The 14,893-nt window shown below is 50.8% G+C and overlaps 1 protein-coding gene across 1 annotated transcript in view; it reads right to left on the minus strand.

The window, feature by feature from the left end:
• The window catches only part of CUEDC2 (CUE domain containing 2), a 213,201-nt gene that overhangs the window by 86,747 nt on the left and 111,561 nt on the right, over nucleotides 1-14,893 (minus strand). Inside the window, exon 5 of the mRNA XM_086922232.1 lies at nucleotides 3,790-3,911. Within this exon, the coding sequence (XP_086778358.1) occupies nucleotides 3,790-3,911 (122 nt within the window). The remainder of the gene's footprint in view (nucleotides 1-3,789; nucleotides 3,912-14,893) is intronic.

The raw sequence follows: 14,893 nt of genomic DNA on the forward strand, positions 1-14,893 counted from the left end.
ATCACTGGAAAGTTAGTTCAGAGCTCTACCTGGGGACTTTTCACACACAATGGGCAGTAGAAATCTGAGCTTTGGTGGTCTCTAATGGAAGTACTTCTAACTCACTGGCTGAAGTTCTGGTGTCTTCAAATGAGGTAAATGTACTACTAAACAAACATTGTTGTTCAGGCCTACAGATGGTCATTTTAACAATTTACTGCCATTTAAATGTACCAGCGAGTCTCAGCCTGACGGCGGGGAATGATTCAAGCATGTAAAAATATGAAAGATTCAATGATTGAGAATGATTGAGCCCTGAACTTCCGTCTGAATGTTGAAAAGCAGTGATGCTAGCGGGGGAAGCAAAGTGATGCTTCCCTTGTCACAAAAGTAGGAGGTCCAGTTAAGAGCAATTCATCTTATGCCACTTTTCTGTAGTCTGTCCGGAAGGTAGTGGCAGTGCCCTGAACTTTAACCCTAACAGTTTTGTGATTATAGGAGAAGTATGTACAATGGATAATTGAACATTTGTTCGTTTTGACATATGGGATACAACTAACGGAGTAAGACTCACATAGTTCCCTTTGCTTTTTAACGACTAGATATAATGAGTTACATTTATTACACGGCCGTCTGTCTCATGCCATACTCTGTAAATGAGACTAGGGATTATGCTGGCCGCACAACACTGCCATCTGTCTTTCCTTCTTTGTGTTTTTTGTTTTAATAGCCGAGACTGCTTTAGGATACCATGTGGCTGAATGGAGGTAAAACTTAACTCCTCCATCAGGTAACCCAGTTTTGGCTTTCAATTTCACGTCACAAATGGTTTAAGGGGGTAAAACAAGATTGGGCTCCGGGAACTCCATGTGCATCACAGTTATATAAGGCAACTTTTATTTTTATTCCTTCCAGATGGAGATGGTGTACTAATCACCCATCCTTTTCGTGACGCTACATTTTAACGACCAGTATATCCATATGATATATTCTATGATTTAAGCAGAGTGACTTGATTTATCTTTTGGTCCTGAAGAATGCCCAGAAACTCCGGCAGGAGTCAATTGAAGGCAGAAACAGATAGACCACCAAGGGGGTATATTTGTTTTGAATCCCCAGTCCACTTTTCTTTTAACCTTATCCAGGGGTACCATCGAATAAAATGATTGGGTCCTGTGAGATAGATTTAACTTTTCACATCTCTTTTGCACTCTGCCCCTCACTCACATTTCTCACAGGCTTTGCCCCTTGTAAACACCTCAGCTCCTCTCTACCTATCTCACTCGGCGGAGAGTTGTAGCCCACACCTGGGGACTTACGGCCCGGTGTGAGGAGGGAGCCCTATTATGAAGCAAGTCACCTTCGGGTGAGTGAGGGTTCTCATCCTTAAAAAGGAATACTTTCCCTTAACCAACTCCCCTACTTGTTGGAGACTGTATTTTTTGTGAGTTTGATGTTCTGTTAGGGAGTGATACATGCTCATCTGGGTTTTCTCCCTTAGATCCTTAGCGTGATTTTGATTGAAAGGTCTTACATAACCAGCTGTACTTATTGACCTATTTATTTGGCTGAATGTCACAAGGAGATAGCCAAGTTATGAGGACTAGAATTTATCCAGGGGCCTGTCTGTAAGGGGTTAACATCAATATGATAGTATCATTTGATCTCGCGTGAGGTTGGAGTTGAAGAAGATGAGGTGGTGGTCTCTCCAAAAGGTATGTTAGTTGCCTGCATGATAATGCAGAAATTGCATACTTTCTGTGGCCAGCTTTGTGCCTTTCTCAGCAAATCACTAGAGCTACACTGAGCACTCCAACATTTGTTGGAATGGTTGTTGGCTGTGGGAGGAAAAATTTGTCAAACCATATGTTCAGGTCACCTAGGATGTAGAGCTTGTTATGGATTAAAGAGATATTTGAGAGAGTCCATGAAGGCCTGTATAATGGTTCAGCAGTGGTCTGTAAATATGAAGGCTTGGATACAAGTAGGTAGGGGTGAAAAGCAGACCAGCAAAGATTTACATCCTGTCAAGAGTATGTTTAATGTTTGCAGACTACAGCGATTCTTCAAAGATTACTGCTAAACCACCTCGTTCTTCCCCTGGCAGTTAGGTATATGGATTTGCCATCCTGGTGAAAATCACTTGTGGGCTTATCGCAGAGATGTAATGTTTGAGCTAAATTTTGGTTACGAAGAGCAGGTCAAGTTTCTGTTGCGAAGAGCAGGTCCAATTTCGAGTTGGATATTAGTTTTAAAATATTTTATCCGTTCTTGTTCCCTGAACAAATACCGATCAGCAGGTAGTTCAAGTGAGGAGGTATTTGAAATAAGAGAGACAGCACCAAACAAAAGGCATTAGTAAAAGGTGTGAATGGTGGAGCGGGGTGGCGGTATAGAACGATGAGAATCAGGAAGAGCTGGGCACTATCAGAAAGTAAAAAAGAAACAGAACAAATGTGGATAGGTAAGTATTCTTCATAAAAGGCGGTTGAGTAAGGGGGTGTAGGCAACAGTGCAAATGATGGGTTTAGCTTGTGATAAGGGATGAGGTGAGTAAGCAGTTACCGTATTACTTGTCTGTAAGGATTCGGGGAAGGGAATCAGTGGGGATGAGATCGAGTAAGAGGTGATGTGACAGTGGTCTCTTCCTAGTAAACTTGATGTGGGTGAGAGGTGTCTGTGCTGAGGGATAGCATCCCAAACTCTTTATTGTCCTTTTAATGGGGTGGGTGTTGGGGCATGTGTATCGAGTGACCTGTGAAGGGGTGGATGCCAGCCCTGTTCAGGGAGACAAGTCTCTGTCCAAACGTATCAAGAGGCAATATTCAAGAAGCTAGTACTGGGAAATGAACTAATAATCGCCAGTGGTCTAACCGTAGTTACTAAATACCAAGTATCAATAGCTTGCGAAAGGATGGCCATTGCAGAAATTACCCTGTAGAAGGGGTACTCATTATGACATGGGTTGCCCGATTGACTAAAACCACTAACATCATAGATCACTATGATTTTAGTTTTAGGGCTCACCTGTATCATAAACCACAATATCTCTAGGGTTCTAAAATGTTGGATGATGGTTTCAAATTGATGGTGAGTAGCGTCAGCCAATGGGATAGACCCCAAGAGTAGGGGCTAAAAGGTTCATGTGAACTTCTCAAGACTATGAAAGTGCAAAAAGTGTGTCACGCTCATTAGTGGTTAAAATCCATCCCTGATCCTCAGGTAATGTAGTGGTAATTATGTTGAGACATTTGCAACCTAGACACTGATCATCATGGCTCAATGAATTGTCCTACAAACAGGTCCCAACCATCAGGACCTTGTGCTCATACTCCGGATGAGGGCACTTCCTCTCCTTGAAGGACGTCCACCACTCTCCTTGTGCTGGGCACACTAAAAAGTCTTCTCTAGTGTCTAATGCGTGATTCCTGGCATAGGAAAAGTAGTTGAAGGTATGAGGTCATTAGTAACCGGACACAATGTCTTGTGAATCACGATTATACCAAGACGTTGTTCATAGGAAGCAGTGTCAGATCTTTACGAGGTTCAGACTAACATGACCCACTGCCCATGCAAAGGTCAGTAGTTATTGCAAACACGGGCATTGACAGGAAACCTGGACTATTTGCAATGTTGCACATCTGAGAACCGTATTTCCTCACAATATAATACCACACTGAAGTCTGGCTCACCTTGACTAAATAAACAAAGAACATTTGTCCTCAAGGATGGCAGTTTAAAGTGCGATACTGGAAATGGAATAAAAATGTGGGGTTTAATAACACTTTTATAGTAGTGGTGGTTTAGTACCTGTTGCCTGGGTTCCATCTCTGCTGAATGAAGCCTCTTCAGAGTATCAAGTTGCTCCTCACTAGTACCTTCATGGGACGATAATCTGCAACCCCCCTCTGGATTCTTTGGAATAACATTTTCTGCAAGAGATTTGAAAACAGACTTACAATCAAACTAATATGGTTCGTACATCTGCCCCAAAATCACGCTCAATGGTCTCCCACCATTTCATTCTAATTGTACTTTCATACATAGTGCATTGTGTACTTTAAGATTTCATGTAAAGTGAAAGCGTTTACATGGAGCACACCTTCGCTGTAAGTGGTTTATCCAGTACTGTCACTCATTTAGTGCTTTCTGTTCAGTGTGCATTAATGAGTAATCGGTTGAAATGTCTGTCTACAGGCAAAACACACTACTGTTGCTTTTTGGCACATTATTTAAGTTTGATACAGTAATCTTGAGGAGGTGTTTAAGTTGTATTAATTGTTTTATTTTTTATAACTCACCCTCATTCTTTTCTTTCATTTAACTTCTGCATAGCATATTAAAGACGATACAATCAAATGTGTGTACACAAGCTAGACAACTGAATACATCAAGTTTAAAATAATTCCTCAAATGGGAACCATTTAACTTGATAGTTTTATTAGGCCCAGTTTCTACCAGGATGCAAGATACCCAAATCTAGAACCCTTCAGCAACAGAACAGAATAGACATTTACATGCAATAAAATATTACTTAAAAAAGGATAACAGACATTTAACTGAACAAAAAACAGCAAACTTTTTAACTTTCAACTTTTCAGAGCGTACAATGCTGCAATGTTTACTATGAGCAGATGACAAACTTTTTATTAATTTTCTGAACAAAAAAGAAAATGCAGACTGTCAAAAACAGTAACACTGCATATGGTGACCATACCACATTTGTCCAATAAGTCGGACCCACCAACAGATTGTATACTTAACACTTATCAATACAGCAAATAATCGCTCGAACCTCATCTCAGACGCCTAACTTGAGCACAGTGTTTCCCCAACAATCCACCAAGAATCCCGTCCCGGAGAGCTGGAAGCACGCCGAACTCAGCGCTCTACTTAAGAAACCATCAGCCGACCCCACCGACCTCAAGAACTACCGCCCCATCTCGCTGCTCCCGTTTCCTGCAAAAGTCACCAAGAAGACCGTCAACAAGCAGCTGGCCGCCTTCCTCGAGACGAACGGATCCCTCGACCTCTCGCAGTCTGGCTTCCGGGCCAACCACAGCACCGAGACCGCCCTGATCGCAGCCACCGATGACATCCGAACCCTGCTCGACAACGGAGAAACAGCGGCCCTCATCCTCCTAGACCTCTCCGCGGCCTTCAACACCGTCTGCCACTGTACCCTAGTACAGCGCCTCAGCAACGTCGGAATCCAGGAGAAGTCAGTGGAGTCGAGTGGATCATCTCCTTCCTCGCCGGAAGGACACAGAGAGTCCGCCTCCCCCCGTTCAGATCAGAAGCCACCGAAGTCATCTGCGGCGTTCCTCAAGGCTCCTCGCTCAGCCCTACCCTCTTCAACGTCTACATGAGCCCCCTCGCAGCCATCGCACGCCAGCACAACCTCAACATCATCTCCTACGCCGACGACACCCAGCTGATCCTCTCCCTCACCAACGACCCCGCCACCGCCAGAGCCAACCTACACGAAGGGATGAAAGAGGTAGCCGAATGGATGAAGAACAGCCGCCTGAAACTGAACTCGGACAAGACGGAAGTCTTCATTCTGGGATCTTCACCCTCCGCCTGGGACGACTCCTGGTGGCACCCCGCCCTAGGCAGCGCACCCAAACCGACAGACCACGCACGCAACCTGGGCGTCATCCTGGACTCCTCCCTCTCCATGACCAGACAAGTCAAGGCCGTCTCCTCGACGTGCTTCAACATCCTGCGCATGCTACGAAAGATCTTCCGGTGGATCCCCACCGAGACCAGGAAGACGGTCACCCAGGCCCTCGTCACCAGCCGACTGGACTACGGCAACTCCCTCTACGCCGTAACCACTGCCAAACTCCAGAAGAGGCTCCAGCGGATCCAGAATGCCTCAGCACGACTCATCCTGGACATACCCCGTCGCAACCACATCTCCGGACACCTGAGAGACCTGCACTGGCTCCCGGTCAACAAGAGAATCACCTTCCGTCTCCTCACCCACGCACACAAAGCCCTACACAACCAAGGCCCAGGATACCACAACAGCCGCCTCAACTTCTACGCTCCCAAACGCCAGCTTCGATCGACCGGCCATGCCCGCGCCGCCGTCCCCCGCATCCGAAGAGCCATCACAGGGGGAAGGTCCTTCTCCTACCTCGCCGCCAAGACTTGGAACTCCCTCCCGACCCACCTCCGCCTGACCCAGGACCACCTCGTCTTCAGGAAGCAGCTCAAGACCTGGCTGTTCGAGCAATAGCGGACCCCCCTCCCCATGCGCCTTGAGACCCTCTGGGTGAGTAGTGCGCTATATAAATGCCTTGATTGATTGATAACTTATGGAAATTCCTTTCACATCCCCGGGCTTTGTACACAGTTTCTTCTGCCTTGGAGCAAACATCAATTTCTCTGCGTCACTCAACCACTGCATGGGGTATAATCTCGTTTACCAATCAGAAATCCATTACCTAAGAAAATCTGGGAGCTTTCTTGCCCCTCCCAACAGTCCATTACACCCACGAGTGCCGTTTTGGTAATATGGATTGCCCACTATTCTCCCTAATTCATGTTGGATCTGCTGCCAATAGTGCACAATCACAGGGATTCCCAAACTACGTGAAGGGACTAGCCATATGTGTGCTGACAACTTGTACAACTGGGGTTGGGTGCTCTGCCAATCTGCCACAGGCTAGTCTAAACTATATCAAAATATTTGAATAGAATCGATCTTGGGTGCAAGCAGATGATCGGGTGCGAGATGCCATCTAGGCACCCATCCAATCCTCCTCTTCCAGCTTGCTCAGGTCTTGTTTCCATTTTTCTCGTAGTTTTACATATGGGTCAGCCATGTCGACAGTCATTGATCTGTATTGCCTAGAAATACCCCCGATTCCCAACTTCTCGATTATCACTTTGGCTTCTAAGGGCTGAAATCCGATATCTGTCAGTTTCTCACTAAGCCAGTTCAGGGGATGGCAAAGTTACAAATATCTAAAGACTATCTTAAGACATTTGTTCAAATGGTCTTATGTGGTTTAAAGCACAGACTCCTCCAAATGTACACATTCCATATCAAGCACCATGCCTGGAAGCCATTAAGGTTTACTACTGTGGGGAGTGATCAACAGAGATATCTCCTTTATCAATGTTCCCCCACTGCCTTAGGACATCATGTCAACATATTAGAGGTATTTTTGTAAATAGTGGAAGTATGTGAGAGATTGGTGATCCATATACCATTGAGCACAGATTTGGTGGTTGTAAGACAACCAACTTCAAGCCTCACAAAAGTATCATGCCTGTCTCTGTAAAGCTTATCATTGATCGGAGCAGCTGGGCTGCCTAGTAATAAAGTCAGATATCTGATAACCCAAGGACCCCCATCATATGGGTAGTGTGTGCATTTGATAAAGAAAACCATGGGGATATTACCGGCCTATAGCAATTTGCTAAGCATAGACTGTAGAATGTGGATAAACTGACATGGGAGAAAGAATGGATACATTTTAATAGCATACATGAGCCAGGGTTGTGAAACAATTTTAACGAGTTACCCTGCTCATTACTGAGAGTGGCAGGCCAAACCATCCATCTCCTGCTCCGTGCATTTAAGCTATGGTGAAGGTCCCAGTTCCACCTAGCATCTTGCGTCACAATCAGGTCCAAGTATTTAAAATGGTCACCGCTACTGCCACATGAGTGTGTCCTATACATCACGGCAGCTCATCAGATAATGATACATTTACAGACTTGCCCCAATTTACACTAAGACCTGAGGAGTCGCTGTAAATATGTAGTCTTCGAAATAATCTAGGGATGGAGTGCTCAGATTGCTAAAAAAAGAGAAGTAAATCGTCCACATTCAGCGAGACCCGATCTACGCGCCCATCCCTCCACCAGAATCCCATCAAATGTTACAAATATGAACAGCCGTGGAGAGATCGGGCAACTCTTCCTGGCTTCACCCCTCTGACCCATGCAACAATCTATAGCGAAGGGTGTAACACACAATCCGTTCACTCTAACTTGAGCTCATGGAGTTGTGTATAGTATGGCTACATATCTATAGAAGATCAAGACCAAATGCATTTTCCCCAAAAACTTTTTGGAGAAATTTCAAGTGAAAAGTATTGCAAGCTTTTTTCGAAGTCTACTGACAGTAGTGCTGCTGCATTTTGCAATTTGTGCGTCTGTGCCAGTACCACATACATATGCAGAAGGCACTGCTGAGTGCTTTTGCAAGGCATAAAGTAATTTAGATTGCTGTTGACTAGGATGTGTATTACTTTCCCATCCCATTGCCATTTAGGCAATTTTTTTTTTGAAAACAGATTATATTGACTGAAGGCGCAGGAAAACATATGCACTGCTCTGTAAGCCAGAAGCCAATGCCAGAATCATAGTAGCATTGTCTACTTCAGTAGTTTACATACGTGAATACTTAAACTGTTAAGGAACAACTTTACCCCCCCCACCCGCCCTACCCACCCCCCTAAGTGCTGCAGATTGCTCAACCCACACAGAGTGTAAAACACCAACAGTATCAGCCATGTATATTAAACACAGTCCAACCATCCTACCTGACAGTTCAAATGGAGGGCAGTGAGGCAGCGTCTTCCGGTGGTGGGTCCAGCTCCAGGCCCCGATAGTCCGCCCACCGTTTCCAAATCTTAAAATGCTTCCGAGGGCAACCCCTAGTCATAAAAATGGGCAACTCAAGCCCCATGCAGAAGTCTAGTCCATTTTTCCAGGCGGCCAACGGCGGAGCCTTCGATGTCTTCCATGCTTGTGCAATGTCTCGTTTCGCCAGCGTCAGCCCCAGCAATAATAAGTGGCGTTTGTACCTGTTGCCCCCTATTCCAGCCAGAACATGGATCAATGCCAATCGAGGGTCCGTCTGAAGTTCCCAAGCCAGGACCTCCTTCAAACAGCGGAAGACCCTATTCCAGAATAGCTGCAGCGCCCCACAGTCCCAAACCGTGTGAAGTAATGTGCCCTCTGCGCTCCCACATCATAGACAGTCTGGAGACGCTACCATGCCCTCCCTCCATAAGCGTTGCCTAGTCTAGTACGTGCGGTGGAGGTACCGAAACTGAATAAGGCGCAGGCGCACGGAGATAGCCGCCCCCATGGAACTCTCTAGGGCCTCCACCCAATCTTCCTCGTCTGAGTCCCCAACAACCTGTTCCCACGCGGTTATAAGCCGCTGCAGGTCAGAGGAGCAGTGTCGTACAAGAGTTTGATAGATGCGGGACACCTAATCTGGCAATTCCCCAATGAATAGTTTGGCTTCCAACGGACTGAAGTCAGGGATGTGGTCCACCCCAGCTATATAGGGCAGTAACGGGTGACGAAACTGGAGGTATTTATAAAACTGGGTACGGGGCATCGCAAATTCTTGCCGCAGGGTGTCAAACGACTTGAGGACGCTGTCAGACATAACATCCCCCAGAGTCAAGATGCCAATCGCATCCCAGCCTCCAAATCCCATCAGAGCATCCATCTGGGGCAACCTACCATTACGCCACAGCGTGGTTTCCAGAGTCAGCACGCCCCAACAGCCCATGCGGCGTAGGCCCTGCCTCCAGACCAGAAATACTACCTGCGTGACCGGCGGAAGGGATTTCCGGAGCTGCACTGAGTATAGGAGCGTGTGAAGGGACGCAGTCCCCATCAACAGCCGCTCTACCGCATAGGCCGGATCCCTCTTGTCCGCGTACCACCAGTCGTTCAGCACCAGCAGGTGAGATGCCTGGTAATAGGAGAGCACATCAGACGTGGCCAGTCCCCCGGTGTATGCTGACAAGAAACAGGTTCGCAGGGCCACACGCACTGCGCCGCCCACCCACAGGAACCCATTCAACGCCGAGTTCAGGCGTCGGAACCAACTGGGCGGAATCACAAGGGGATAGTTCTGGAGTTGATAAAGCAGGCGTGGAAATGCCACCATCTTGAAGATAGCGGATCTACCCATGATCGTCAAAGGCATTTTAGACCAGGTTTTCAAGTCTTCTCCCGTACGGTCCCAAACCGGAGCAAGGTTACGTTCATACGAGAGTGTCGCGTCTTCCGATAAGAACACTCCCAAGTACTTCACCCCGTCAAAGGCCAGCTGGAGTCCTGTCGCCCAGTCTCCGACCGCCTAGCGGTCTCCCAGGAGCCACAGCGTGGATTTACTCCGGTTCATATATAGACCGGACGTCTCACCAAAGATTTGCAGAATGCGCAGGAGGTGCGGCCCGGACCTATCAAGGTCCGTAAGGAAGAACAAGACGTTGTCGGCGTACAGCGCAATCCTATCGGTATGGTCCACCGACCACCGAAAGCCTTTAAGTTGGGCGTCTATACGCACCCATGCAGCCAGGGGCTCCATTGCGAGAGTAAATAAGTATGGGGAGAGAGGGCAACCCTGCTGTGTCCCGCGTCGGATCGGAAAGGGGCGAGATACGCATCCACCCACTCGCACCACCGCTGTGAGATCTGTGTACAACAGCCGAATGTAGGCCAGAAACCGCGGGCCTAGGTTCAGGCAGCCCAACAGTGCGAACAGGTACGTCCAGCTCAGGGAGTCAAATGCCCTGTCCATATCTACCAGGAACAAGGCTGCTTGCTCCCTCAAATGCCTCCAGGCCGCAACCGCCACCTGGGCTCTCCGGATATTGTGGCGCGTGTCTCTCTGCGGCATAAAGCCCGCCTGATTGGGGTGTACCAGGTCCAAGATGTATGGCTTTAGTCTATTCGAAAGAGCCTTGGCCAGAATTTTGGCCTCTGTGTTCAGGAGGGAGATGGGGCAGTACAACGCATGACTTTCCGGAGGCCTCCCTGGTTTCAGAAATACCACTACTTCGGCATGGCGCCAGTCAGGGGGGAGTATCCAGTGTTCGTATGCCTCCTCAACCACCGGACGGAAGTGCGGACTCAACTGCGTCGCGAAGTGCCAATAGTATTCGCTCAGAGACCCATTGGGGCCGGGCGCGTTGCCCGGGTTTAATTCGCCCAGGGCTGCAGCGAGCTCGTCCACGGTCAGAGGGCGGTCCAGGAGGTCACGCACCTCGTCCGTGACAGCCCTTGGGGGCAGGTCATCAATGAAGCGCTGTACTACTTCCGCCTCAAAGCACTCCGCAGGCGCATATTGGCCCTCGAAATACGTCGCAAAGCTTTCGGCTATCACCACCGGGTCATGAAAAGACGTGTTCCCGGGGCCTACAATTTGGGGCAGCGGCTGGGCATGCATCATACCTTGGCATAACCGGTGCAGCATCTTGCTAGACTGGTCCCCCCATTGGTACACTTGACTGCGCGTAGCCAGCCAGGCCTGTTGTGCCTCATCCAGTAGCACCAACGTGTATTGCTGCTGGGCCAGTGCCAGTTGCCGCCTAACGGGTCCGCCGCCCTCACTCCGGCCCCTACGCTCCAACTCCACTAATTCCGCCTCCCGACGCACTAGGTCCCTGCGATTCTCACGACGAGCCGCCGCACACCATATGTCTATGCCCCGAATCGTGGGTTTCATGGCCTCCCATAACGTCGCCGGCGATTCCACCGTACCTACGTTAGTCGTGAGGAAATGGTCAAGCTCGGCGGTTAAATGCGTATGATAAGCTGTTTGCGTTAAGTGCCAGGCCGACATGCGCCACCGGAACGGCTGTCTGGCACCCCAGTATCAAATGTAAGGAGTAGAGGAGAGTGATCGGACAACCCCCTGGGCAAGATTTCTGCTGATAGTTCCCTATGGATCAAGGCGCGGGCACAAATATGTAAATCGAGCCGGGAAAAGGAGTTGCGTGACGTGGAAAAGTACGTGAAGTCTCTGTGGGATCCATGCTTGTGTCGCCAGGTGTCTACCCATTCCAATCCAGTCGCTAGCGCCCGCAGCTTGGTGGCAGCACCCCTGTCTCCCGCCCCAGCGCCATGGATCGCAGCGGCATCCCGCCATCTATCTGTGCACCTGTCCATCACATCGTTCCAGTCCCCCCTATGATAGACATGGCCGTCAGTAATTCATCCCAGAGGGACATGAGCTTTTCTACCAGGGGCCACTGCAACAGAGGTGGGGCATATACGCTGCCTAGGAGCACGGTGTCCCCCCTAACCTCTCCCTGAACCAACACATACCTGCCCTGTGTGTCCACCCTCGTGCGCCTGAGAATAAAAGGTAGCCTACGGTGAACAAGGACCGCTACTCCCCTGGAGCCCCTAGTGAACCCAGAGTGGAATGCATGTATATAGCCAGCGTGCTGGAGGCACAGAGCATGTGTCCCCAGCAGATGAGTCTCCTGTAGGAATAGGACGTCTGCCCCGCCCGCTTAGCATATTGAAAGACAGCACCCCTCTTCACCTTATCCAGCAGCCTGCGCACATTCCAGCTCAAGATTTTCATGGTGCCCGGACCTGGCCTCCCACCCACTCCAGCATTAGCCATATGAACAAAACAGCAAGAAATGTCCCCTCACCTCCTTCAAACAGACTGTGTCGTACATAGCAATCAGCAATCAGCAAGCAGCAGCAAGAACGCCAACAAACCTTCCCCCCAAAACTCCCAACTCCCAGACCCTCCCCTCCCCGCCCCCCACCCTGCACCTCCCAACATGGAAGCACCTGTCGCGGTCGGATGTAGGCCAAGTCCCCAACGGGAGACCCGGAACCACCCCTCCCAATGGATCCCCATACAGCAGCCCATGGAACTAGATTGTCGCTCCCTCCCCCAACTGGGCTGGAGTAGACCCCCAGCCTGAATAACAGCACCTGGGCACCTCAACTAGACGTATATAAGGTCATCATCTCAAACCCCCTAAATGTCAAATGTCAAGACCCAGCATCCTGCTGCTCCGGTGCCGGGTCCCCCCCGACGGGTGGCCGAGCTGGACCGCAAACCTCCGCCCTGGCGAGATCGTTTAAGTCTCCTCCGCTGGCTCCTGAGGACCCCCCTGGCAATGCTTCCTGTAGTGGAATCAGATTCCCCTCCCCTTCACTGTCTCATCGGTCCATTGAAAAAGCTCCTCCGGGGTGTCAAAAAACAGCGTCCAGGACTGGAAGACGACCCGCGGCCGTGCTGGATACAACAATGCTTATTGGAGCTTGAGGCCCTGGAGCCGGGCTTTGGCCGCAGTGAAAGACTGTCGCTGTTGCTGGACCAATTTGGTGTAGTCCGGAAAGATCATTATGGCTGCATTGTTATGTGTCAAGATGCCCTTCAGGCGCGCCTGTCGCAGAATAGTGTCTTGGTCCGCATAATTCAGGAATTTAGCAATAAAGGGCCTCAGACGTGCACCCACGGGGGGGGCTTTTGGACCAACGCTCGATGTGCCCTTTCAACCACAAAACAGCGAGAGAGAGCGTCCGCCGGGATCCAACTCTCCAGCCATTGAGTCAGAAAGCGTTCTGTGTTTGACCCCTCGCAATTCTCAGGAAAGCCTACAAAGCGGAGGTTGCTCCTCCGAGCCCGCCCCTTCATCTTCAGCCCGCTGCACGAGGTCCCTCTGCCCTTTCTCCAGAGCCAGCACCTTCTTCTTGAGGGCAGAGACATCGTCTTCGACCTCTGATATGAGAGTCTCAGTTCCGGTAATGCGTTCAACAGCATTCCGCAGGTTTTGGCGGAGGAGCATGACGTCTGATCCAGCTGCCCCAATTTTAACGTCAAGCGCATCTCGCAACTGTGTAATCGCCGCCAATAGCGCCACATTATCCAGGACCGTGGGCTGCGAGCCCCCAGTGCTTAGTGCTTCTGCGTACTTGTCAATGGGGCCCCTGCTTGCCCTGACCTCCACTAGCACCTCCGCGCGTCATGATGGCCCGTGAGTCAGGGGCAGGACACCCCCCCCCCCCCCCCCCCCCAGTCTGCAGATCTCACCACCTCTCAGCCGCCCCTCCGCTCTCCAGACCGCACACCACAATCCGTCTGATCTGCACAGGCGAGGAGGCTGCCAAGTGACCACCTCAAGGGGGAGTCCCCAGGGGCCCCACCACCGCCAAGGGCGCCACTCCCACCGTCACTGACTCCGGCAGCAACCACCGTTGTTAGCCGCTCCCCGGACCGGGGCCCGATCCGACCCCCGTGGCCCAGAACACGTACTGCCCCCGACTCACTGCCAGGCCTTTGCAGCAGAGCCGGATCACCGCCTCAGCGGTCCCCCAAGCGCTCGCAGCCCACGGTAGGCCCCAGAGCCAGTCTGGAGGGGGGGTCGGGGGCGTGGAAAGGCCACCTCAGCAAGGCACCAGCCGTTGATGGTTCCCGGGGGCAGCACAGATTACCAAGGTATATGGGGGGGGGGGACAGGCCATAGAGGGCGCCCCGCTGGACGCGGCCCTAAACGCACTTCCCCGGCCCCCCTGCTGCGCAGCCGGCCTCGTAAGGCTCCCCGGGCCGGGACCCGACCTGACCCCCGTGGCCCCAAGCCCTCACTGCCCGGCCACACTGCCAAAGTCCCTCACTAGGACCACCGGACACCCTGCAGGCCTTTCTCCAGTTCCACCCCACTGCAGTGCTGCAAGTGTCCATGCGTCCTCCTCGCCCTGCCAGGCAGCAAATCACCAGTCTACACCACCACCTCCGGCCGAGCAGCCAACAGCGTCTCTCCAGGGGCCACCCACGCCTCTCTGGGCTCCACCTGATCTCTCCACTGCCCGATCCTTAGTGGGTTATTCCAGGCCACCCCACCGGGGCCCGACCTAGCCCCCCGAGTACTCTCTACCACCACCAGGGCACGTCTGGCTTACCTCCTGCGTCGCCGGGGCCCTCAGATCACCTCAGGAATATGCTTCATCGCATGGCACAGGATGGAGCCGCTCTCGCCAGACTGTCCTGCCGGGTCTGCAGGTCTCTCCCACCCAGATAGGGCCACTCTCCCACTCAAGCGCCACATCCACCAGTGCTGGGGGGGACGCAAGATGGCGACCCTCGCCCGCCCCGGCCGTCACCGGTACTTGT

The sequence above is a fragment of the Lissotriton vulgaris genome, chromosome 5 (genome assembly GCF_964263255.1).
Source record: "Lissotriton vulgaris chromosome 5, aLisVul1.2, whole genome shotgun sequence".
Lineage (NCBI taxonomy): Eukaryota > Metazoa > Chordata > Amphibia > Caudata > Salamandridae > Lissotriton > Lissotriton vulgaris.